Source organism: Eubalaena glacialis, unplaced genomic scaffold (assembly GCF_028564815.1).
Source record: "Eubalaena glacialis isolate mEubGla1 unplaced genomic scaffold, mEubGla1.1.hap2.+ XY H_2, whole genome shotgun sequence".
NCBI lineage: Eukaryota > Metazoa > Chordata > Mammalia > Artiodactyla > Balaenidae > Eubalaena > Eubalaena glacialis.
This window is the reverse complement of record NW_026871156.1, coordinates 1,138,258-1,164,718: the sequence shown is the minus strand read 5'-3', so window position 1 is coordinate 1,164,718 and position 26,461 is coordinate 1,138,258. Positions and strand designations below refer to the sequence as shown.

Genomic DNA, 26,461 nt, shown 5'->3' with positions numbered 1-26,461 from the left:
TTATTGTTTTGATTATTATTTTGTCTACACCACACAGCTTGTGGGATCTTAGTTCCCTGACCAGGGATTAGACCCGGACCTTGGCAGTGAAAGCACTGAGTCTTAACCACTGGACCACGAGGGAATTCCCCACAGTAGGTTTTTGACATAAAGTAGACTCACAGCTGGCACGTGGTCTTGTAGGTGCCCTCCCTCCTCACCCAGGGTGGTTATGTGGGATCAGGAGAGACAGGTTACTCAGGGCATGCCTGTGCCAGTTCCCATGGTTCTGTCCTGTCTCCTACACTGTGCAGCAGTTCTGGTTCCACTCCTCCACCTTTTCTGTCAGCTACAGAGTACAGGGTGGATAAAGAAGAGGAAAATGGCTCTCCACAGACTAGCTTTCTGGCTAGGTTCCAGGGAAGCCCAGTAGTGAACCACACAGTAATAGTCATATCCTGTTTTATATATCTAGAGCTTTGTTTCTATAGAAGAAATGGCATAATTATTTTTAATAAAGTTTAATAAAGTTTTAATAAAGTTTAATAAAGTTTTTGCCAGTGTAGAACTGAGGGAATCGTGTCTGCTTTGGATCAGGAAAGCATAGCTCAGGTCCCTGGTTTACCTTGTGGTGGCCCCCAAATTGTAAGGAAAGGGCCAAGGGCCTAGGAGGAAACAAACCATCCTTGTTCTCAACAAGGTTTCTAAGCTTCAACCTAAATAGTGATGGTGTCACTAAGGCTCAGGAAGAAAGGGCATGGTGTTCTTTAACTTCTAATTCCTCTGATCAGAGTTGGCTGGTGTCAGGGGGCAAAAAAGATCTGTGGACTCACAAGACTCTGCTTACTAAACTGGGTTGTTGCCCACTCTTCCCCATGCCTCAGGTTCCTTCCTCTAAGCTAGACTCATTAAGTACTTTCTGGCTTGGTTGGCCTCCTCAACCCTGAGATCCTCCCCTCTCCCCAGATTCTTCTTTCCATGTGGCCCTACTTCGATCCCTTAATGTTTTGGGGGTTCAATAATGGGGAAATCCAGCTCCTGTTTTATGATTGTCAGCTCCTGGGTCTCAGGGAGGCCATACTGTAATTTGTGCTGGTCAAACAGCTTGCACAGGGCGCTGATGTAGAGTGCGTGGTACTTGTCCACCGCCTTTTTGTTTGGCTTCTTAATCTTGGGAATTGGCAGGGGCTCCCCAGCTGTGGGGAAGGAGGAGAGACAAGCATCAGATCTTTCCCCCCACCCAACTCAAATTACCCATTCCTCAGAGGGAGCCACATACTGAGACTCAGTATCTGGGTCCTCTCCACTTCCTTTGTTCTTTCCCTCTGCTCCAACCCCATCCTGTCCCATGTTCTCCAAATACCTAATCTCGTGCATGCTTAAGAGAATGAGAATAAACTCAGAGTGCTGAAGGAATGTATACGAATAATGATGCCCTCATGGCAGCTGTTGAACTGAGTCCTTCCCATGAATGGCCACGGCTCTGATCTGTTTAGCTGTCCTCCTCACTCTGCCCTCAACCACAGCTACTGGAATTCCCATTGCCTGTCCCTGCTGTGTGCCGGGTCCCCTGAGACTTGAGGGATGACCTGGGTGGGGGGAATGAAGGACCAGAGTGGTCCAAAGATGCTGGAAAACTTACCAACAGTGACAGTGGGCCGATTGAAAGGCAAGAATCCCCAGGATCTCGACTGAGGCTCCGGCCGTGGGAGGTAGAGAAACTTAGTCTCAGGGTTTTTGTGATTCTGTCCTGCACGGTTTTTTGGAAGAACCTTAGCCACGTGCCTTCAGGGAAGGTCTCTTGATTGTGAACCTCATTCTCTCCAAAGGAATAGGAGGGGACAAGGTACGATCTGCAAAGAGACGGGCAGAAGTGTGAGTTCTCCCAGGAATCTCACCGCAGTGAAACCCTCTCCAAGGTAGGAAACCTCTACAATCTCCCCATTATAGGACAAGAGTCCAAGCACCCAAACATCTCCAGCCTTGTGTCTCATTCTTGCTATGCTCCACACCCACCCCTCACAAGGGAACCCTTTGAGGGGAGTTGCTGCACCTTGTCTTGTGATGGGAGGAAAGTAATCTCAGGAAATCTAATAGCCCTTATTGTACCCAGCATCCAGAGTGATCTTCCTAAACTGTGTATCTAGACATGTCACTCCTCTCTTTAAAACTCTTCCAGAGCTCCTCACTTTGTACCACACTGCTTAGCATGGACTTTGTGCTCTAGCCTTGTCTACCTGGCTAGCTTCCCCTCTCCCCAGCCTTTTGTTGCAATCTGCTTAGCCATACTAAGTGTGCCACGTTCTCGCTTGTCTATGCGTCTTTGTACATCCTGCTCCCTCTGCCAGAAATGCCTTCCTTCTGTCTTCACGTGGGTAATTCTATTTCAGCCTTCACTACTCAGCTCCAATTTCATCCCCTTGAACAACCTCCAGTTCTTTGACCCGCTCCAATTCCTTCCACTCCCACTCCCTGTATCTAGTGCTTACCTCTTTCCTACACTAACACTACCCCAACTCTGTACTACAGTCATCACCTTGCCTGGCTGACTCCCAGTAGACAGCAAGCTAATCAAAAGGGGGAACTATGTCTTATTCATCTTTGAACCCCAGGGCCTGGCATAGTGCCAGACATGTCAACATAGGCCTTCACTGAATGCCTGAGTTCTTCTCCCTTTTGGTCTGACTGGTAATGCCTACTAATACTTCAATTCACAGTTCGGATGTCACCTACTTATGAAACTTCTACTTTGGGTGAAAGGCTTTCCATCAATTGGTGCTCTCATAGTGCTTTATACATATGTCCATTATGTCACAGCTTTCATTCAACAAATAGGTATTGAGTTCTTTCTATGTGCCAGCACTTTTTTAAGCCCTTGGGACACATCAGTGAACATAATGGATTAAAAAAAATCTCTGTCCCCGTGGAGCTTACCTTTCATTAAGAGAAGACAGACAATAAACAATAATAATGAACAAATACAAAACCATATATGTAAAGAAATAAAATTGATGATGTATGAGGAGATAAGTGCAATGGGGAAAAGATCCAGCAGGATGGTCAGGATAGACCTTATTGAGAAGAGACACTGAGCAAAGACCTGGAGAAGGTAAAGGAATAAGCCTAAGAGTTATTTGCAGGAATAATGTCCCAGACAGAGGGGACAGCTAGAGCAAAGACCCTAAGGGAGGAGCGTGTGGCTTGTTTGAAGGATAGCGAGGAGGTCAGTGTAGCTCTAATGGAGTGAGCAAGGGGGAGGGCAGTGGCTGATGAGATCAGAGATGTGGCAAGATCATTTAGGGTCTTGCAGGTCCTTGCAAAGACTTTGGTTTTGCTCGGGGTGAAATGGGAGCCACTGGAGCATTTGGAGTAGTGACATGATCTGACTCACACTGAATAGGATCATCCTGGCCATGGTTGAGAATAGACTCTTGGATGTGAGGGAGGCAAGGATAGAAGCAGAGAGAGCACTTAGGAGACTGTTGTAATAATCCAGGGGCGAGACAATGGGGTGGTAAACCAGGGGGTGATAGTTGAGATGGTAAGTGGTTGGCTTCTGGATATATTTTGTAATTATATGTGAACATGTCTGTCTTCCATTGGACTGTGAGTTCCTTAAAGGCAAGGACTAGGTCTTATTTATTTTTATATCCTTAATGCCTAGTACTATGCCTGACACACAGTAGCTGTTCAATAACTGCTGAATGAATGCATTCTATTTCTCAAAACAGATTACATGCTCTTTGGGGGCAGTATACATGTTTTTTGCATCTTTGCAATCCGCTCAGCATCAAGCCCAGTGTCTTCCTTGCCCTGGGTAAGTTTTCTGGGCCTCACAGTTCATGAGCTGATATAGGCTGAAGCCCCACTTCCCCAGACCCCCAGCCTACCAGGCTAATGGGCAGAAGGTAAAGGTCTTTTACTGTTTTTTCTCCAAATTCAAGTTTTAAAAGTACCCACCAGAATGTGTCTGGAGGCCCAAACACCCTTAAGGCACAGTGTGAGCGAGTAGAGAGAAACAATCAGAATGAAGAGGGAACCACCTCTAACAGGTTTCCGAGGAAGGGTACCATTCTGGAGAGGTGCTACAGAGGACCTACGGCACCCTGATGATAGGGCACCAGAACCTAGGGACCCACCCTGTCTTCAGTGCCAACCTCACAAAACCTTTACGCTGTTTAAGGAGGATGGTAGAGGCTCCTGGGTGGCACAAGAGGGCTTCAGCAGCTCCACCCACCACAATAACCACAGCATTGCCCAAACCTTTCTTGGTCAGCAAATACTTCAAGGCCAACTCACTCACTGGGCACACACCTGTGAAACCAAAGAGTCAAGTGGTATAACAAACTTGGTGCTTGGGGACGGGATAAGGGGTTCCTCCAGGGTCTTCCTGCTGGAGACAGTTCTTCTGTCTCTTGACTGTGCTTGTTTCCACTCTTCTGCCTTTAACCTCCACATCCTAGTTTAGCCCTGAGGTTGGTCCTTAGGGTCAGCTGCTTGCCTTGCAGCTCTGCGCTACTACAGTTGGGGCTACATTGAGTTCTTCTGCCTACTTTCTCTTAACTCTATAGGATTTAAGCCCATCCCTTCCTTCTCTACCCAGGAACTACAGCTGTCTTCCACTCTCCCCAGGCTGATGGCAATTGAGGCTCTCCAGAGTTCTCTTCCCTAGGAGTAATGAGGAATAGCCACCACCAACCTATTTCCTCCTTAGAGCAACCTGGCAAAGGGAAGCCATTGGCTGGGGGTTCTGGAGAGTAGGCAGACCCAGGATCCTGTCCAAGCCAAATTGAAATGTAGATGAACCGTGGAATGAGGATGACATCTTGCTGCTCTACAACAGTCACAGAGTCTTTCCTCACCTCTGTTTTCCAACTTTGCCCTGTGCTCACCTTCTGTTCTCTCTTGGGATGGCAGACATTGGCTCCAGGCCACAGTCCTTGAGATCCAGGGTCATACCAACCTCAGAGGGGAGCAGAATCATCCTCTGGGACTCTAGTGGTCCCACCTGGCCCCTCCAGATATCAATGTATCTTACATTTAATGTTTGGCTTCAGTTGTTTTCTGGTGTCTAGAAGGATGGATATTCATCCAAAGAGAAGGACATTTGGCACAGTACCACGGCTTGAAGCCTGGCATGTGGAAGTTTTCCTGGATTCTGACGGATGCCTATCCTTTATCCCTTGATGTCTTATGCAAGTTCAAAGGGGTTCTCAGGAGATGAAGTTCATGGGCCAGGAGGGTACCAGCTAGTATGAAAGACTTAAAAGTGTCTTTGAGACACCCTGAGATGAGAGCTGCTAAATAAATGACTGGCCAAAAGAAGCCAGTTGACATCCCCCAAAAGTCAGGCAAAGTTCATCTGAGCTGTCCCATTCATGCCTCATTTTCCCTATATTTGGTTTTGATATTTGGCTATTGCTTTCTGCTTTCCACTTTGGCTTTGATCCTGAACTCCAGGCTTCTGCTTCCTCCTCTGAAAGGATCCATGGCAACGCTTATGAATGCATATAACTTATCCTGCTGCCTAATCAAACCCTGCCTCTCAGACCTTGGACAGAACCTGAGGCTTGGTCACATATTCCTGTTACTGGCCCAGTGTGTTCTGGACTCATTTTCTACTAAGAAGTCCTCTTCCAGCAGGGAGTGAGAACTGGACTGACTGTCAAGTCTTATAGAAGTTGGAGCCCTGAGGTAGGTCAGAGAATGGAATGATTTCTTATACCCACCCACTGACATCACATAATCTCACACAATTGGGATCCAGAAGATCCCTTCCAAGGTCCCTACATAAGGAGTGATGGCTGGGAAATTCTGAGCAAAGCCAGTGGCCTCAGTGGCAAAGTTGATGAAGACACCATAAGAGAGAATGCCATGGGGATGGTTGGCAATGATATAGTTGTGTTTGGGACAGAGGTCATGAGTCTTCACCAGCTGTTAGAGGGAGATTGAATCAGAGTAGTGGATAGAAGGAAGAGAGGACACGTGGACTCAGATCCCAGTAGGTAGCCTGTGTTTCCCTTGGGGAGCCCCAAATCCCTATTCACTGGGATGTCTTCACTGCCACAGGATTGCCAGGGATTATGATGCTCAGAGAGGCTGACCTGGGTCTGCCACTCTGAGGCAAGGTGTTATCCATTTGTCTCCCCACCTGCCCATCCATCTTGGGTCCCTATTCTGCATTATGCCTCTGGGCCTTTATGTCCACTGCTGGCCACCAAAGCCTTTGAAACCATGGGGCTGAATAGGGAGGAAGAGCCTGGGTAAGAGGGAATGAGGGCACCCAGAGGTAGCATAGTCACCTTTACTGGGAAGTAATTTGGAAATAATTCCAGAGGGTCCAGTTTCATACCCAAGTTGAACGCCTACCACCTGCAGGTATGGAAGGGAAGGGAAGACTCGGTGAGATCTTGCCAATCCCTCTACTTCTCTCGGAGGTGAAGGGTTCTTCCTAAAATCTTCAGGTCACTAGAGGGGCCTCCTTCTCACATTTCCATATCTTGGGCACAGAGCTATAGGTACTGTCCCTAAATCCAACTCCCAAGGAGACACAGGAAGTCCCGGCTCCTCTGGAGCAGTCAGAAAGGTGGGAGGGAAGTAGTAGGATGCTGGGAGCACCCTCCCAGAAACCAGCCTCAATTCTTCCTGGGAAACCTGGCAGAGACCTCTGTTCCTTGCTGAGCTTTGCCCTCCTGTCTCCCTTTGCCTTCCTGTGCTCCTCTCCCTCTCTCCTTCGCTTCGCCTCCCTGACCTCCTTTCCTTTCCCTTTCCTCTTCTTTCCTCTCCCCACCTCTTTTCCATCTGTCTCTCCCACTCTCTCCTTCCACCCCCACCCCAGCCCTGTGGTTCCATCCTTGGTACAGACAGGGACCACCACTCTTCCCCTGTTTCTTACCTTGACTGTGGGTGTTCCAGTCATAGGCGAGCCAGGCTAAGGCGAGCACACACAGCATCCCGAATTTAGTGAACACCAGAAAGTAGGGTATAAGAAGAATAGGAATAGCTCCTGAGGGGACACAAAGGGTTCGTGCCCTTCAGTTCCCTTCAAGTTTAATACACCTATCATAACCCCAATCTCTGCTCTGTAGTGAAGGAGCAGGTCGAGGCTGGTGTGAGACTCTTCTCTCCTCATCACACCCCACAACCCCCTACCCCGCTCCTAGCTCTGCTGTGGTCCGGGATGACCTCTGAGTCCCTGGATCTGGGTCCCCTTGATGGCTGATATCTTAACTGAGGAAACAGCAGAACCATGACCTTCTCAGAGTAGGTCCTCAGCTGGGGTCAAAGGACAGCACTACTTGGCAATTGGAAGGAAACAACATCTTGGGCCGGTGGCTTACATCCTCATTCTGAGACCTCAGGAAGTCCTTTCTGAAAGCTCAACCCTCTTTCCTTTGTGCAACTGCTCTGTCAGCACACTCCAGTGGAGAGGGGCGGCCTGCAGTGTATGGGCTGTTTGATGCTGAGAAGAAAACACATATTAGAAACTGCTTTACTTTGTTCAATTTTGTCCCATTCAAAATGTCTCAAACGTTCAGAAGGGGGAAAAATCATCTCTGTTAGCAAAGGGTCACAGCAGGCTGTGAAATGCAGACGTGATATATCTTACAGCAGTGGGAGTTGAATTCCATTTTAAAATCTGCATTCATGAGAAAGAGGGGCTCAGTACAGACACTGTGAATTTAAAAATACCCAGCTAAAAGAATGACTTCTTTGACCAGATAATATCATAGTAGATAAAAGTTTCAGAGAAGGGGAAGAAACTCAAGAGTTACCTGCCAGCAGGTTTGTCTCTTGCATTTTGGGCTTAGATGAAAATAACAGGAAAAAGATGGAATGGGCATTTAAAAAAAAAAAAAAAAGTCGTGTTATGGAGTAGAAGAAACCTTAATGATAGGCTGAATTCCCCTTACAAGAGCTGGCTGAAGTGGTTGTTGTAAGCATACTAATTAAATAGGAAAAATAGCAGGGGGAGGAATTTTATGGGAAGATTGCCATGGATACAAATCTTGCTACCTCTGACCCTCATAAAAGATGAGAGTAAATTTGCTGGGTAAGCTTCAGAAGAAAACTCAGATAATGTTAAGTATGAATGATTATTATTTTTTTTTCAACTTCTTTATTGGAGTATAATGGCTGTACAATGGTGTGTTATTTTCTGCTTTATAACAAAGTGAATCAGCTATACATATACATATATCCCCATATCCCCTCCGTCTTGCATCTCCCTCCCACCCTCCCTATCCCACCCCTCTAGGTGGTCACAAAGCACTGAGCTGATCTCCCTGTGCTATGTGGCTGTTTCCCACTAGCTACCTATTTTACATTTGGTAGTGTATATATGTCCATGCCACTCTCTCACTTCGTCCCAGTTTACCCTTCCCCCTCCCCATGTCCTCAAGTCCATTCTCTAGTAGGTCTACATCTTTATTCCAATCCTGTCCCTAGGTTCTTCAGAACCATGTTTTTGTTTTTTTTTTTACAATCCATATATATGTGTTAGCATACGGTATTTGTTTTTCTCTTTCTGACTTACTTCACTCTGTATGACAGTCTCTAGATTCATCCATGTCTCTACAAATGACCCAGTTTCATTACTTTTTATGGCTGAGTAATATTCCATTGTATATATGTGCCACATCCTCTTTATCCATTCATCTGTCAATGGACACTTAGGTTGCTTCTATGTCTTGGCTATTGTAAATAGTGCTGCAATGAACATTGGGGTGTATGTGTCTTTTTGAATTATGGTTTTCTCAGGGTATATGCCCAGTGGTGGGATTGCTGGGTCATATGGTAAGTCTATTTTTAGTTTTTTAAGGAACTTCCATACTATTCTCCACAGTGGCTGTATCAATTTGCATTCCCACCAACAGCGCAAGAGGGTTCCCTTTTCTCCACACACTTAGAGGGATTTTTTTTTTAGTAGATTTTAAAAGTATTTAATTTAATGGGATTTTCTATGCAGATGATCATGTGATCTGTGAATTAGGACAGTTGTATTTCTTACTTTTCAATCTGTATGCTTTTCTTTCTTTTTTTTTTTTCCTCTTGCTTTATTGCACTTGCTAGGACTTTTAGTATGATGTTGAATACAAATGGTGAGAGTGAACGTCCTTGCTTTGCTCCCCATGTTAGGGAGAAAGCTTTCAGTCTTTTACCATTAAGTATGATATTACCTGCAGGTTTTTTTTTTTTTTTTTACAGATGCTCTTTATCAAGTTGAGAAAATTGCCTTCTATTCCTAGTTTGCTGAGAGATTTTATCATGGATTAAAGTTTGTCAAATGCTTTTTCTACATCAACTGATATAATTGTGTGTGTATTTTCTCCCTTAGGTGGTTAATATGTTAGGCTACATTGATTGATTTTCAAATATTTACACTTGCATTCTGGGACAGAGCTCACTTGGTCATGGTATATTAATCTTTGTTTGATTTGCTTGTATTTTTTTGAGGATTTTTGCATTTATATTCATGAGGGATATTGGACTGTAGTTTTCTTTTTTGTACTGTTTTGTCTGGTTTTGGTATCAGGGTCTGGCCTCATAAATGAGTTGGAAAGTGTTCCTTCCTCTTCTATTTTCGAAAAAGATTGTGTAGAATTTGTGATATATCATCTTTAAAATGTTTGGAAGAATATGGCATTGAAACCAAACCAACTGGGTCTGCAGATTTCTGTTTTGGAAGGTTTATAACCTTCCAAAATTAAAATTTACTGTAATTAATATTTACGGGTTATCTATTTCTGTTGGGTGAGTTTTGGTTGTTTGTGCTTTTCAAGGAAGTCTTCAAATATAATTGTTAATTTGTCTATTCTTTTCCAGTTCTGTCAGGTTTCACTTCATATATTTTAAAGCTCTATTGCTAGGTGCATAGAAATTTAGGATAGTTATGTCTTCTCGGTGAATTGACCCTTTTACCATTATGTAATATCCTTTTTCACCCTTGGTCTTGATTTTAAAAAAATAAATTGAAACCTGTACACCCTCACATTACTAATGATTACTAGCTTAAGTTAAAGATGGTACCAATATGAATCTAAGTGGGTCCTTTCTTCAAATCATTTCTGATTCATTTTGCTTGCTCACTTTTCCCATATAGTAATAGTCAACATTTACTGTACACGCATCATGTAAAACTAAGTATTTTATATGTGTATTTTATTTAATCTTCATAAAGCCCCCATTAGAACAATAATCATTCTCATTTTGTGAATGAGGAACCCAGGTTCAGAGAAGTTAAATAACCACTTAAGGTCACACAGCCAGCTAGTGGGTGAGCCAGAGTTGAGAACGCACACTCTTCCTCCAGAGACTGTACTCTTTGCCACTGAGCTCTAATTATTGCTTTCCTTAATCAATTATTAATTCCTGTCAGTTCTGTCCTCCAAACATCTTTCAAATTATTCCATTCCCCACCTCCATGCTACCATCCGGTCCAAGCCACCACTCTCTCTCTCTAAGCCGACTGCCAATGTCTTCCCAACAGGTTACCTGCTTCGATTTGAGCCATGATGCAGCCAGCATGCTAAATGCAAATCTCTGTCCTTCTATAGCATATAACCAAGAACATGGCTGGTTTGTCAAAGAGACATTTCTGTGGTTCTGTGATTACTTAACGGATCAAAATTAGTGATAAATATGAGAATCTATGGGAGTTAATGGTAATTCAATAATTCAACAACTCACATGTCTTCCTATGACTCTTAGGATCCAGTCCAGTCTCATAACCTTGGTTCTGAAGGTCCTCAGTGATGGAGCCCCTGGCCATCCCCTGGTTCTCTGCATGCCACCATACTGTTCTTCTGTCAGTTTCTTCAACTCATTCTGTTCCCCAGTCTCCGGGCTTCTGTGCATGTTGTCCCTTTTGCCTGAAAGACTCTTTCCTCAGCTCGTTGCCTGACTAGCTCCTATTCATATTTCGGGCCTCAGGATAAATGTCACAGTTTCAACATTTTGGAGCTATCTTTAACTTCTCTCCCTTTCCAAAAAAAAAAAAAAATATATATATATATCTCTCCCATTCATCCTCCTGCCTCTGTCTCCATTGCCACTGCTGTGGTCCAGAACTTGATCTCCTCTGGTCTGGACTGCAGCCTCTTGTCTATTCTTGCCTGCTGGTCTCTTCCCCTCCAGTCTATTTTCCATGCCGCAAATATATTTTTAAAACACAGTCATAATGTTGTTTGCCTCCTCTGAAGCCTTCAGTATTTTCCCACTGCTGACAGGATAAAGTCCGAACATGTTAGCCTGGTGTTTAAGGCCCTCCATGGGCTGGCCCCACACACCTTCTTGGCCTCATCTCTCAGCACCGGCACTCACACCCCTTATGATGTAGCATGAGGTGATCATAACCACACTGCTGTAAGGACACAGGGTGATCTGAAGTGGCTCATGGATGGAAAGTTATTTTAATGTGTAGTGAATAAAAGTGAATTCATGGTGGTAATGTAAAGTTTCCTGTTAGAATATATTAACTTAGGTTACAGGAATGAGTCAATTTGGGGAAAAAATGTTAAGTAATAATAGCATAAGTGGTACTCAGCTGTGGGAAGAACCAGAAAGTGGGATGCAAATGGCTGAAGAATGGGAAACGGGGGTCCAACCACTTTAGTCTACTCCTCATTCTTTCAACCCACCATGCAATTTCACCTCTCCATGCCTTTGGTGATGCTGTTCCCTTATTCTGACTACCCGCTCTCCAACTTTCTGTCTATATCAAAATTCTCTCAGCCCTCAAGGCTTAGCTCAAATGATACCTCCTTGATGATATTTTTGCTTATTCTCTGGTCAGAATGAAGAGTTCCCTCCTGTACACACCCACAGCACATTACTTCTGCATCTATTTGGCCCTGTTTCATTTTGCTTCTTGTGTAGTTAACACCTTACATGGCTGGCCCTTTGCCTTTTAGACAGTAAGCTTTTTTTTTCTTTAATAAATTTATTTATTTTTGGCTGCGTTGGGTCTTTGTTGTGGTGCGCGAGCTTCTCATTGCAGTGGCTTCTCTTGTTGCAGAGCACAGGCTCTAGGCACGCGGGCTTCAGTAGTTGTGGCTCACGGGCTCTAGAGCACAGGCTCAGTAGTTGTGGCGCATGGGCTTTGTTGTGCCATGGCATGTGGAATCTTCCCTGACTAGGGCTCGAACTATGTCCCCTGCATTAGCAGGCAGATTCTTAACAACTGCGCCACCAGGGAAGCCCTAGACAGTAAGCTTCTTGAAAACAGCCTGCAGCACAGTGCCAAGCACAGGAGGATGACTCAGGATAAATATATTTGTTACATTCAGTTGTAGCACAGGGACGTTTGATTTCAAAATTCTCCAAGTGACAGGTGAATGTTAACAGGGAAAGAAAGCACCAATGCCCTTATTCCAAATAAAGAAAGGCCTTCTGAGGTTCCAGGGTGTGCATGAATGTGTAAGGCTATGGGCAGCCTGTCATTTCTAGTGTAAAACGAAAACCCGGCGTCTTAATCAGTTGGCTCAAAGCCTTCAGAAATCCAAGAATGTGGCTGGTTTGTCAAAGACGAATATCTGTGGCTTTGTGATTACTTATTGGATCTGTATTACTATAAATATAAGAACCCGCGAGAGTAAAAAAAAGATAACTTAGTAATTCAGCAAACATAGACTAAGCATACCTCATGTGAAATATCTGTGCTAGAAGCAATGGGGGCAGGCTTGGGGCCTGGAAGGAGGAGGGTGAAGAGCATAAGTATGAAAACGATGAAAATAACTTAAGTATGGTTACTGATACCTTGTATAGAGCATTTATTGTCAACAAGCACACTGTTCAGCACTTAATGTGCATTAGCTCATTTAATCCTCTCATGACCCTGAGAGGTAGATAATTTTATTATCCCCATTTTACATATGAAGAAACTGAGGCTCAGAGACATCATGTATCTTCATTTCAAGCTTTGGGGAAAAAAATAGGTAGCATTTGTTGAGTCTTTATTATGAACCAAGAGCTACTTTAAGCACTTTGTGTATGCTTAATTAATTTTAAGTCATATTAAGACATGTAAAAAATAAAGTTCCTGCTTTCCAGAAACTCATAGTCTAGAGGGGAAAACTGACACCATAAATAATGGATATATCCTAGAGGGTGAGAACAATACAGTTAGGGTTCAAATGTCATTATATGGGGACCAAAGGAGAAGACCATTCTTTACTACCAGGCAACCTAGAAAGCCTTCTTGCAGAAGGTAAGAGTTAAATTGAATCTTGAAGGAAGAGTAGGATTTTGACAGATGGATTTGTGGCGGAAGGGCCTTCCACGCACAAGGAAGAGCTCGAAAGAAGGCTTGGAGATGCAAGAGTCCAAGGTCTGTGAGTAATACCATAACCTGCAAAAGTACAGGGAGCATGGGAAGCCATGGAACAGGAGATGACACTGGGAAGGAAGCAGGGGAGCTCAGGTCCCATGTTGAATGGAATGAGACGCCAGTGATTGTTCTTAGCAGAGGAAGAGCGTGATCATATCTGCGTATCAGTAAGATCATCTGAGATGACTGTGTGAGCAGGAGAAACGGTAGGCAGGGAGGTCAGCTAAGAGTTGCAGTGACTTAGATGAGAGGCAACGGGAACCTGAAATCAGCTACTACTTCAGAAATCAATTTGAAAGATACTATGGAGGCAGAATTTTCAGGGGTTTGCAGTTGACTGGATGTAGGGGGTGAAGGAGAGGGAGTAGTGAATGATGCCTTGAAAGGGCCTGTGGGAATGCTCGGAAGGTATCAGAGTCTCTGTTTGCCTCATTTTCTAGGATCTAGTTACTCATTATTCTTCCTGAAGGTGCAATGAATTTAGAGTCTAGGGTACCTGTCTCAGAAGTGGTAGTCACTCTTCTGTTGATCAAACGTCTTCTAAGGTGGGGTGGTTGAGCTCTGATGTCAATTTCTATAACAGAAAGAAAATGAACATCTACTGAGGGTTTTCTTTGCTCTTTGATTTTCAGAATGGTCTTGAGAGCTCTGTTCTACAATGGTAGAGGGTGAATGACTTACTCGCACAAGCTCACACAACAAGTAAATGGCAGACCTGGTCTGTCTGACTCCCAAGAGTATGTTCTATTTTTTGTATTATCAGCAACCAGAGATAGGAGGCAGACCCACACACACACACACACACACACACACACACAAAGATGTCTATGAGAGAGAAAAAAGAACAAGGGGTGGACTCAAAGGTCTTTACTGAGGAGAAGAAATCTGGAAGAATCAACAGTGTCAAACCTGGTCTTGCAAGAAATATAACAATGACAAGACGTGGCTCCTGTTTTCATGGAGCTTATTGGGTAGAGGAGGCATAGGGTATAAAGGCTGCTATGCAAGCAATTTTTCCAAAGTGCTCTGGGCTTTCAGAGATAAAGTAGTCTCAGGTTGCCAGGAAAATGTTGCAGAGAAGGTATGACTTGAGCAATATCTCAAAGGAGGGGTTGTCCAGGGATAGTCCAGGAAGGGTGATCAGGGAATCTTTTAAGTGGAGGAAATAGAGCAGAAGTGAAGGAGTGAGAGAGTAAGTACCCTTCACATTTGTTCTGTGAATAGATTGCCTGGAATACGAGCTTCGCCTAGGGGAAGAGTAGGGGGATGAGCTGGTAAAGAGTTTGAGGCAGAGAGTGCAGCAGTGCCTTGAATGCCCAGGATAACACATTTGTACTTCATCAAGTAGGCAAGGGAAAACCGCTGACTATTTTTGAGCAACAAAGGGCTGTAATCAAAGATGCATTTGAAAGACTCTTCTGGCTGTAAGCAGTGGAATATATGGGAGAGGGTGGAGAATAGAAGGCCAGGAAAGAGGATATTGCAACAGTTTAGATAGATGGCAATACAAGCCCAGAAAAGAAGAGACAGATGGACAGCCATCCTTTAACTGGAAGCTGGGCCTCAGAGGGGCTCTCAGGAGCATTGCCTAATTCCAAGGGTCATGAATATTTATATTCCACATCTCCCCCAAACCATCTCTTCATTCTTCTCTCCTCACTTCTTTTCTCCTTCTTGTCCCTCTGTCTTTTCTCTCCCCCTCTTCCCTACTTTTTCCCCCATCACTGCCAGTAGTGTTCAGTAATCAGCCATGATTCTCAACATCATTCAGGAAGGAAGAGAAGTGCTGAGGGAGGCTCTGAGCAAGACAGAAAGAATGAAGGAAAGAGGGTGAGAAAAAGAAGGAAGAAATGAATTAGGAAGGAGGAAGGGAGAGAGGAAGGAAGGAAGGACACTTTTCTGTAAGGAGCATTTACTGGGAACCAGGCCATGGACCCCTTTGGCAGTCTGGTGAAGCCCTTTTCTGAACAGTATTTTTTAATGCACAAAATAAAATACACAGAGTTACAAAGGAAACTCATCATAGTACAACACCGTTATCAAAATATTGCCAAAAATGTCATACAGTAACATGGGCTTCTTGATTTATGCATGAAATAACCACACCTAATGGTAGTTCCAATACCTGTTGGAATTTGGACGTGGTAACGAGCATAAATGAACTTTTGAGATGACTGCAACAACTGGCATGTGAAATGTAAATCTCTGTGATGTCTATTACCGACAAATTCACAGGTATTTCTGTGGTTTGCTGCCTACATTCATCATTTCAATATGAGGTTAGTGAAAATAAACAGGTAATTTTTTCCATCCAAATTCAACGTTGTCCCTCCCTGCCTCAGTCTAGGTCTATAGGTCCCTAGTTAAGAAGCACTGCTCTACGGGGTCATATAGCCTCCCAGAGATTGGACTTGGCAGCCTCCTAACCTGTCCTATGCTTCAGGATGACATTTCTCCACGTCCAGTTTCCAAACTTGCCCCTGTAATTGGCTGCTCACAAAGCCCTGGTTTCTGACTGAGAAAAGCTTCAAGCTCTCAGCCCATTTGCCCAGTACCGATGACTGTCATTCTCTGAGTCCATTGAAGAACTGGCCCTTTCTCAAAATTCTGTCTAATGAGTCACTCATGCAGCCCACAGATTTTCCATAATTCTCTCATCATAGTCTTATCCTGGAAAATCACCTTACGTCTACCAGTAGCACCAACTCTGCCCCTGCCCCCGAATAGGACTCTTTTCAGCTAGTTCACAGGGGACAGTCCTGAGAGAAGGCTGGGGTAATCTTTAAACCAGGAAACCTGCAGCCTCACTCCTGGCCTTCATGCCCCTCAGATGGGAGGAGAAAAATCTAATGAACACAACAGTAGCCATCTCTCTGGGTGGAGAGGCACAGTCCTTCCCAGAGAGAGGGGACCAACCAAATGATCTCTTTGGAGCCCTCCTCATCTGGAGATTCCTGGTCTCTTTCTTCATCTGTTCTCTTGTGCTCTCCAGCCCCTGGGGTTCACTCACCTACAAAGACATAGACTGGGATCCACTGCAAAACAGAGAGTGTTTGGAGGCTTTCCTGAAGATACAGATGGGAGAGGAAGGCAATGGCCACGGTGTTGTTCTGTTGTGGTAAGAAGGCTGGTGCCTCCAAAGCTGAGCTGATTGCAGGTGCTTTGCTTTAATCTCATCACTGAGTCCTTTTATCTGCTGGAGGTTTTAGCCTTGACCTAACGTTTCTCCAGTCTTCCCTGTTCTCTCCTCACCTCAACTTCCTACACACACACCAGGATTTAGATCATACTTTCTAATCTCTCTAATATGCATCCTTTCCCCACAGATGCTCAATTGCCTCGGGCTGGTTCTAGCTGTGTGTGTGGGAGGTGGGGTGGGGAGGAGGGGTCCCTCATAAATTAGTGCAGGAAAAGGGAATGGCTTAGGCCTCAAATAGGATCTCTGAAAAGCAGTCTGCCCTGGTGGATGCTCTTTGACTCCTCCTGTCTTCTGCTGAGAGCCACCTAGTCGACTAGAGCCTTTTTCTGCATGAATATCTAGACTTCTCAGATCCCTCCTTGTGCCTCTGTTCCCAGGGGTTCTGTACCAGTGGCCAGTGGGAGAAGCATTGCACAGAGAGCAGACCTGGCTTTCGGTCCTGGCTCCGCCAAGTTCCTCCCCGGACGCTGTGGGGGAATCGCTCTGTCTCTCTAGATCTGTTGTTGGGAGGCATTCTAGCTGCTAAAGGCATGGACTTTAGAGCCAGATAGCTGGGGTTCAGATCTCAGCTCTGCCACTTACAAGTTGGCAAACCTCTGTGCCTCGGTTTCCCCAACTGTAAAATGGGGATAATAATAGCACCTGCTTCATAGGGTTGTTCTGAGGATTGAGTGAGTGAATGTAAAGCACTTAGCACACGGCCTGGCACACAGGAGGTATTACTGTAAGTGTTTCCTATTATTATTCTTCGTTTAATTAAATGAATGTCTACTGAACATCTATTATGTTTCAGGCTAAAAGGCTTGCTCCTGCACACCAGCCTTTTCAAAATTAAAGATTGTCTCCAGGTCCCAGGCCTGTGGATTCCTGTTTTTGGTAACTATCTGTTGAGTGATTACCGTTTGCCAGGTGCTGTTCTAGGTGTTGAGGATTCATTGGGGAAGAAGATGGGCATGATTCCTGCCTTCACTGAACTCACAATCTAGTGGAGGAGACAGACATTAAAAACTTACGAAACTGTCTATACACTTGAATTTCTGATAACCGTCCTAAAGGAAAAGGCCAGTAATTCTCAGCATAAGGCTTCTAATGTAGGTGCTCAAAAAATGTTTTTTGAATGTAATCAAAAAGGTTGCAGGGAAAATCAAATACAAAAAGGTATCAAGTGTCCTACAAGTACAAGGAAATATTGATTCCTTAGCCTTTTCCAGGAATATTAGTGGAACTCTGTCTCCCTCCCTATCTCCCACTCCGGCTTGGGCCTCCTCGATTAGACTGACTAATATGAATCTTCAGAGTTGAGCTTAGGGGATGGTTTTGGTGCACCTTGGGATGTATTGTCCTCCCCCAATGTACCCTCCATGGCCACTTGACATGCCACCCCTCCTCCTCTTCCTCTTTCTTTTCTTCCCCCTGGCTAGCTGGGGTTACCAAGCTGCTTCTTGGGGGCTAGTTGGCCACATACAGGGTGAGACGTATTAGAGTACATCTGCTCAGAATCTGCAGGGGAGAAGGGAAAGAGGTCAGAGGTGCGCCTGGGCTCTTCCAGGGCAAAGCACAGATGTGGGGAGGGCGAGAGTATCCCGGATAGATGAGTTCCAAAATGCTGCCAGCTCCAAGGCTGCTTACAAATCAGGTCTCTACCCCACTTCACTTTCAGATGGGTAAATGGAAGAGGCCTAGAAAGGGCTCACACAGGGTGTTAGATGCAGGGCAAAGACACACCGATTTCCATTTCTGTCTCCCTAATGTCCGGCTCAGGGCCTGGTACAGTGTAGGCATTCAAGTAAATGCTTGTGGAACAAATAATGAGGTCTGGTTTCCTGGTTCCTTAAGCAAGATGGACTGGTAGGGCTGGGCCATGACCCTGATTTGCCAGCCATTTCCCCCCCAAAACAAAGAGCATACCATCTGAGCTGGAGCCTTCCTGAGCCAAATGGACAAGGATAACATGAACACCAGTGAATGTAGTAAAAGCAGGAAGAAGAGAAGTAGGTGACCAGACAAATCCTGAATAACCAGCACTCATGATTTCTCAAGTACAATCCAACCAACCAACAAGCAAACCCTTAGCTGCCTCGGAGTAAGCAGTACCAAAGGAGAGGTGGCTGAGAAGCACAAAAGGGTCTGGTAGTTTCATTCATAGACATTTAGGGCTGATATGAGTCTAACCCTCAAGAAACTCACAGTCTAACATGTGAGGTGGATGGAATCACAGTATGGGGTGCCGTGGGGTGTGCAGACACAGATGAGAGAAGCATCCGCCAGCCTGAGGAGGACAGGGAAGCCTTTATGGAAGCAGAGGTGCTGCGGTGAGGAGAAAGGGTGCAAAAGGCATGGAAGGACAGCACGGGGAAGACTGCAATTAGCTCATCAAACCAGAAGCTAAGAAGCTTTGCAGGAACAACAGAAAACCAAAGAAGACTGGAAGGAAAAGGAGAGCAAGGGGACTTGGGAGCTCAGAAGAAGTGGGTGGAAGCGAGGGAAATGCTGAGAAAGAAGCAGCCCTAGGATTCTTCTTCCTGGATTCTGAAGGTTCACCCTCAGCCTTCAGAATGACTCATTTCTAGAAAGCTTTGGATAGCTTAGGTTTGCCATAATGTGTTTTCTTCTGATCTTTCCCCTTCAATCATACTCTTACTTGGTTCGGTACTGCAATTTCAGCAATACCTGAATAGGAGAACCTATTTAATGCCAGTCAATGGGCTAGGTACTATACAAGGGACATACATAATCCCTTCTTTCACCAAAGTTTTATTGAGGTTCTACTCAAGCCTGGCATTATTCTAGGTTGATAATCATGTGTGTGGTGGGTCAGGGGGCTGGCAGGGAGTGAAAAGTACACATGTCATCAATACAAGGATTGGGGCCATCAGAGAAGTACAAAGAAGATGGAGGGGAAGGCTAGTACCTGTGTGACCTTGGACAAGACACTTCCCTTCTCTGAGTCTTGGTTTCCTCCTCTGGAAAAAGGGACTAATCCTATTTATTTGCTGTGAGGAGTAGTGGTAATGTTTGAAACGTTCTCGGGCAGTGTCTGCCACTCAGAAGCTTTTCCATGGTACTGGTACTCAGCCGTGCGGGAGGGTGGCATTTGCAATGGGCTTCAACAGGCAGAGAAGTAGGGAGAGTGATCTGTCTTGTGGTGGCTGGGGAGACACAAAAGTCTGCAGGTTTGCTTTGTCACAGGGACTAGTTTCGTTTGATAGGAGCCTCAGGTTTGTGGAGGGGAGCAGAAAGAGAGAAGACTGGACATTGGCAAGTGGGGATGTCTTCCTCATAAATTCCTTTATGTCTGGAGATCAGCAGCTCTAGAAAGAACCTACAGAAAGTAAATGAACCCAGGAGTAGTGGCTGGAGGTGGGGACCGAGGAGGTGGAGGGTGGGACAGAACAGTGTATTTCAAAATCTCTTGGAAGTCACTGGATCACTTCTCAGGGCAGGCAGGCTCTGGGGAACAACAGCATATAGTGCCTTGGTTCAGGCTAGAATGACCGACTATGTCTATTTGCTAGGGGCTGAGGAGTTGCCCGGGACGCAGGACTTTCAGTGCTAAAACCAGGGTGGTTTGGGGCTTATTGGGACAGCTGGTCCTCTAGTTCAGGCCTTTGTCACTGTCTCCTGGACTTCAGCAGGCTGCTCCCCACTGCTCTACCTTCCTTTGGTCCTTTGCTGCTAGAGGATTGCTATCAAACACAGCTCTTACCCTCTGCCCTGTTTCTAACCCTCCAAAGGTTCCCATGGCCTCCGGGATCAAGTTTGAACCCGAGAGCCTGGCCTCCAGAGCCCTTGCTCCACTGGTTTCTGCCCCCCTTGAAAGTCTCACTTCCCATAACTTTCACACCACACCAGATACAGCCTCCTTTCCCAACCAGGAAGTGCCCTTTGCTATTCTGGGCCTTTGCCCACGGTGGTCTCTTATCAGCCTATGCATGCTTAGCATGTCCTACGCATGTTTCAAGTTGCTGTGAAAATGTCACTGTCTGAGATTCTCCACCCTGCTCTCTCCTCTGGATTCCCAAGGTACATTGTACATACTTTCGGGAGAGCACATATTAGGAAGTTAGTTTGAGAGTGTAGACCCCACTGCTATATCCAGCTTCTAGTGAGATGCTTCATGTACAGTAAGCTTTTGGTATATATATCTTGAATAGTCAGCATATTCACATGATTCAAAATTCAAAAGGGTCTATAGGGAAATTCAGTGAAAAGTCTCCTTCCCACTCCTGGCCTCTAACAATCCCACACCCCTCCTCCTCCTCCAGGGAAATTTTATGCATGCCCAAGCAAATAAGGTAATTTGCTTTGTTAAATGAATAAAGGCAATAACAGTAGAAACCTAGAAACAATACAAATGTTCAAAATCTGGGCCTGGCTAAGTAAGCAATTATATAGGAATCTTATAGACAATCTGCAGTCATTAAAAGTCATAAAAATTATTATAAGGTAGACTCAGTAGTATATGATATGGTAAGCTTTCAAAGCAGAGTATAAAGCAGACCTCTCCACTGAATACACTTTGTGAATATGTGGTCCCTTCAGTGATAGGATGAAAGGGGGTCTGAGAGAGAAATGATTGCTGCTTTAAGGTGAAGGGATTCTGGGTTTCCTTTTATGTAAAGTTGTTTGAATATGAAAAGAAAGAGGCTGCATTATTGTGAATCTGCCTGACGAAGAAGCGTGATTCATGATGGGACTCATTCATTCAGTAATTCATTCTGCAGACACTGAATGCCGGCTTTGTCAGGAGAAGGCCAGAAACAGTGCTGAGCTTCCCAGGAAAAGCACTAAGTAGGCGACAGGCCCTAAGAAACTCTAATGGAGCCAGAGGGGTGGGGAGTGTGATGAGTTCATTGCCAGGCTGTTGAGTTTGAGTTTTTGTTCATCAAGAGGAGTGGTGTGGTAGATAGATGATAGGATATGGGTCAGGGAGCTCAGCAGAAAGGTCAGGGCTAGTGCTGGCCATCAGCATACATGTGGTGTGTCATGGAAGCCGGAGGTGGGGTGAGCTCACCCAGGCAGAAGGTAGACAAGGAAAGGAGAAGACAGGTTCCATAAAGTGGATGAGGAGTATTTCTGCCAATCTCTCAATGTCTCTGAGCCGGGGACAAGGGCACCAGGGTAGCAGAGGTCGTGTCTGTCGCTGAGTGTGGGAGGGCCTCAGAGTTCAGGCAGAAATCCTCCCTCCCAGCCCCTGGCTGCCAAGTCTCATGCGCTCACAACCTGGGTCTGGTCTTAGTAGTCCAAGAGGGCCTGGCAGAACAAGTGGGGGGGCTTTGACGGGCTTAGAAAATGTGTGGGAACCCTTAAGTGAGAGGGTGGAATAGAGAGAGGGTTTAGAAGATTCACTTGTACCAAGATTGGATGGGGCTGGAAACAGGTGAGCCTGGCACTGGGAGCAGGAATGTTCTACAGGTTGAGGGATGTAGGGCCCCAGGAAGGGGAAAGTTCTGAGTCCGGGGTATTCCCCTAGTGAGCAGGTCTCATATGTGCCCTTAAAGGGCCTGGCCGGCAAAGCTGATAGAATCATTGCTCAAAATTTAGACAGAGAAAGGGGGGGGTGGTGATCCCCAGAGCAGTGTGCCAGTGGGGTATCTCGCCCACCTTCATATGTCCCCCGTGATTTGTGCTTCCCGGGGAATGTGGCAGACTGGAAGGACGTGACCTGTGGAATCAGGCCCACCTGGAAGCCAGGCCCAGCTCGACACTTAGGGCTGAGTGATCTTTGGGAAATCCCTTCTCTGAGCCTCAAGTTCCTCATTTACAAATTGAGGCAATAATAATATCTACCTTGGGACGTTGTTGTGAGGATTAGAAATAGTCAACTCCTAGTGTACAGTAGGTGCTCAATACATGAATTCTTGTTATTTGTGCTACCAAATGGGAATAGGATGGCCTAAGTCATTGCTGAGTTGTACTCTCTTGGAAGGATTTATTGCCAGTTGGGACAAGAAACTGAAATCTTTTGTTTACCATCTTTTCACATACGTTTGTCAAAGGCGGTCTGGTGGGCAGATAAGTAAAAAACGTTCTCAATTTCCACTGCAGGTAACAATTCTCTCCTGTGCTGGTCATCTCCAGCACACAAAGAAAAGCATGTTCACAAACCTTTTTGCTGGTGGTGATATATATAGAAGACTGAGAAAGCAATAGGGGGGCAGGGGTTAAAATAAGTTGTGAAATACTGAATTTAAAAAACAATGCATCCCCTCCTCTGGGCGCCAAACTTACAAACATTTGTGCCATGTTTTCTAATTGTTCAAAGTGCTTTTCCATATTTTATTTCATTTGCTCCTTACTCTGGCCTGTGAGGTAAGTAGGCCAGATGTTGTCAGCATCTGGGAGGGGCTAAAACTGAGAGAGCTGGTATTAGAACCCATACCTCCTTGCTATGGAGCGTGAGTGAACTGAGCCAGGTTAAACCTTGGATGAATGGGTGAAAAGCAATCTGTGAGGAAATGATGTGCAGGTGTTGGAAGGAGCTGTTTTGCAAGGAGACAAAGGTCACAGTGCCGTCTTGTTGTTGGGTGTCTGAAAGAGCTGGGTGGCAGTGTATCTTTTGTGCTGATGAGCAAACCAGAGGCCCACAGTAAGGAGAGGAGGACTTTGGAACTCAGTTGACATAGAGAGGTGGATTTAGGTTCAAAAGTTTTATCATTTGCACGTTGTTTTAAATGACAGCAGTGACCCCGGTGACCTGGGTGGCCCTGGGTCACCCGGCTAGGGAGGGGCAGAGCACTGAGGATTGAGACTCAATTCAGAACCCTTAACTCCAACTTCTTGGGCTTGAAATCAGGTCATTCAGTCCCCTGCCCTGTCTTTCTTACAGCGGTGTTGAAAAGAATAAGACTGGAAAGGACAAATCACCACATGATGGCATTAAAAGAAGTAGTGCCCAGCGTTCACCTTTTCCAAATAACTAACTGGCCTCCATGTGAGAGCTACAGAGGGCAAATATTTTGGCTACACTGATATGTTTGCACGGTCTACGTATTAGCTGTGTGCTGAAGTAAGTCACTGTGTTTCCCCAAGCCAGTTTCTTTCCCTGTAAAACGAAGGCAGGCATCATCTCCTGCCTGACGGGTTGTGAGAATGAAATACGCAGCATACGTGAAATAAGCATAGCGCAAACGAAGAGGCAGTACTGTTATCTGTGGAATGCTTTGAGTCCTCGCTTGCCACAGTCCACCACACCCAGCTCACTCTAGGACCCTGAAACGCCTTCTTCTGGTGGGAGTAGAGAAGGTGGTTCTCTTTTTGTTTTCTCTAGCCGCCAGGCAGGCAGACTGAACTAGGGAGGAAAATGAAGGAAGATGGGTTTGCTCACCGCCTCTGTCTTCTTATCCCCCATCTGAGGGGGAAATGGCAGGGGGGAAGCAGGGTGGCATAACCTTTTCTTCGGTGAGTCAGCTAAAAAGGAATTTCTAGAGCTCCAATAACATATAAGTGGTGGTTTGGGTTTGGATTTTTCAAGCTGCTCCCTCTTTTTAAGCTGCTTTGAGATGCACAACTAAAAGCACATGCAATTGGGAAGCACATGGAAAATGACAGAAGCACAGCTTGTTATCAATGTGAACTTGAAGAAATCACTCAGCTTCTCTGGCCCTGTTTTCTCATCTGCAAAATGGGGACAATGCTACCTATTTTGCAGGGTCATTGTGAGTATTAATAGCATGTGAAAGTGCTGGGTCTGGTGCCTGGCACAGAACAGAGTTTCCAACACCTACCTTTCCATTCCCTTTCCCTTCCTAGTGGACAGACCATAGTCACTGAGCTCAGATGAAAACACTTATTCTTCAGCCTATTATCATGGCTGCCATTATTCATTTAATTCTCACAAAAACCCTAAGAAACAGCTCATCTATGAACATAGAGAAAACAGAGGAGCAGTTCAGAGAAGTTATATTGCCCAAGGTCACACAGCCTTCAACTTTTAAAGCCAGGATTCAAACCCACTTTGTCTAGTTTGCCTCTTAGATATCAGAATGTGAGGGGGCTTCATCAGGCTGGATCTTCTGGAAGGACCATCTTTAAATAGACTCAGACCAAGGGGATAACCCCAACCTGGCCCATTTTGGGAATGAGCTCAGGGCGGAGTTTCAAGGGCACGAAATAGGCCATTGCTAGAGGCAGCCTGGCAATAACTGGAAGAGAACTACAAATGAATGTTTGCTTCCCAAATCTGTGGGGAAGTTAATCCATGCTCTGCCAGTTTCAGGAGCTTATGTTGTGAGGGTGACATGAATCCTTTATTAAGCAGTATATGTTTAGCAGTAAATATATCATTGGTAGTCTTCTGTCATCTCTCACTAAACATAACGTCCTATTCATCGTCTGACAGCCCTCCATTTACCACCCTACAAAGGAGAGGGATCTGAGTCTCCTTTTCAAACCCCTGTCTGAAGCTAGACTGCAGAAGCTAGAATAGGAAGGCTGAGTCATCTTCTTGAAAGAAAATGAAGTGTACCAAAGCCACATAGAACAAAAGTATGTTTTCTATAGATATCATTTGTTTTCACACATGGCTTCTTTTCTAGGGTATCAACCCGGGAGCTGAGGACGTGTCTTCTCTTTACCGCAGAAAGTAGGTACCTTTCCTTGTCATCTGTGCTGTCCCCCCTCCTTCACTCCCAGTTATTGGCATGACTGCAGGTACCTTATTAACTAGCAAAATAACTGCCACGGCACACTGACCGCTTGGGACTGTGCCAGGTATGGCACAGCACGGGCAAAGAGGGCCAAATTGGTCTTCCAGCAGCCCACTTAAGAGCTAGGCTATGGCCTGAGCTGCTCTTACCCTCAGGGTTCTAGATAGATCCAGAGTAAAGGCCCTGGCCTCAGATGCTCACACAAGGATGGCTCTCATAGTGCCTTATCGGTTTCCTCATTTCTCATGGCTTAAGCAAGGAAGATTGGGTAGATAGGATTGTTATGTTCTGTTCATTTACAGCTGTAATTCCTGAAAATAGAGCCGTGTGGCAGGGCAAGTCCTGGCTTTTGTGCTTGTCCCTTGTAAAGCAAGTGTTGGGTTAGTTCACAGCACTGGGGTAGAAAGGAGAAAGCAAGCTCCAGCCAGTCTGGGCAGCTCTGATGCTGGGTAACTCACTGCCCACATCAAAGGGAGATGACTAGGATCTCTCCATAAGCCCAGGGAACCACAGCTGACCCCCTCCCCTCACCCCCTGGAAGAAAGCAGCTGATACTCATACCTCTGCACAGGCTCACATGATAGAGGGCACTTTTCTTTTTCAAAGAGAATTCATACAGCCATTGATTATACAGAACCATTTCTTAGTACTCTTTTCTTTCCATTTAAGAAAAGTGGACTATACCATGATGAGGATTCTAATGCCAAGACAAGATTGCTGGCTCATCATCTAGGGTACAAATACACACTTAATTTTTTGACATTTTAATGAACGCAAAGCAAGATTAAGCATCTCTGCCTTCGTTGTACACGACTGAAGCAGGAGCCCAGGGAAGGGAAGACTGCACAGCTTTCCTTGGTGGGGAAGACAGAAGCCCCGGTAGTCCTGTCTTGTTGTGGGGAGACTAACCCATGTTCTGTCGGTTGCCACAGCCCCTAGGATGGGTGTCCTTCCAGTCATCCCAATCCCGAGCTCTGTGGAGTGCTTGTTCATCATCCTCTTCCTCCTGTTCCTGATCTTGTCGCTGAGCTGCTGTTCTGAACTCTGCCCAAGTGGAAAAATGAGAGAGCAGGGTGAGGCAAACAGTGACTGTTACGGGCCCCAGCTCCACTCTGAATACAACCACATAACAAGAGAACAAAGAATATACCCCTAGCTGCCTACCCTGGGGCCAGCAGAACTGGGAAGAGTACTTACTATTACTTAACAGGTGACATGTTAAATAATAGTAAGACAGGATCCTCTGAGTGGTTTTCATGAGAAGGCAAAAACATATAAGTTGCCCCTCAAAATGAATTCTATTTTGGG

At 45.4% G+C, this 26,461-nt stretch overlaps 1 protein-coding gene, 1 long non-coding RNA gene and 1 pseudogene across 2 annotated transcripts in view; all 3 read right to left on the bottom strand.

Annotated features, from left to right (window-relative positions):
- Positions 1–560: 560 nt before the first annotated feature.
- LOC133082965 (diacylglycerol O-acyltransferase 2-like protein 6) lies at positions 561–24,626 on the bottom strand (annotated as a pseudogene).
- LOC133082981 (uncharacterized) lies at positions 12,733–13,878 on the bottom strand. The gene is made up of 2 exons (XR_009699100.1): positions 13,803–13,878; positions 12,733–12,896 (listed from the first exon to the last, which is right to left on the bottom strand). It is a non-coding gene; the product is annotated as an uncharacterized LOC133082981 (long non-coding RNA).
- Positions 24,627–25,901: 1,275 nt separating the features above from the next.
- The window catches only part of LOC133082975 (immunoglobulin-binding protein 1-like), a 36,642-nt gene continuing 36,082 nt past the window's right edge, over positions 25,902–26,461 (bottom strand). The window contains exon 6 of the mRNA XM_061179643.1: positions 25,902–26,197. Within this exon, the coding sequence (XP_061035626.1) occupies positions 26,058–26,197 (140 nt within the window). The 3' untranslated portion in view covers positions 25,902–26,057. The remainder of the gene's footprint in view (positions 26,198–26,461) is intronic.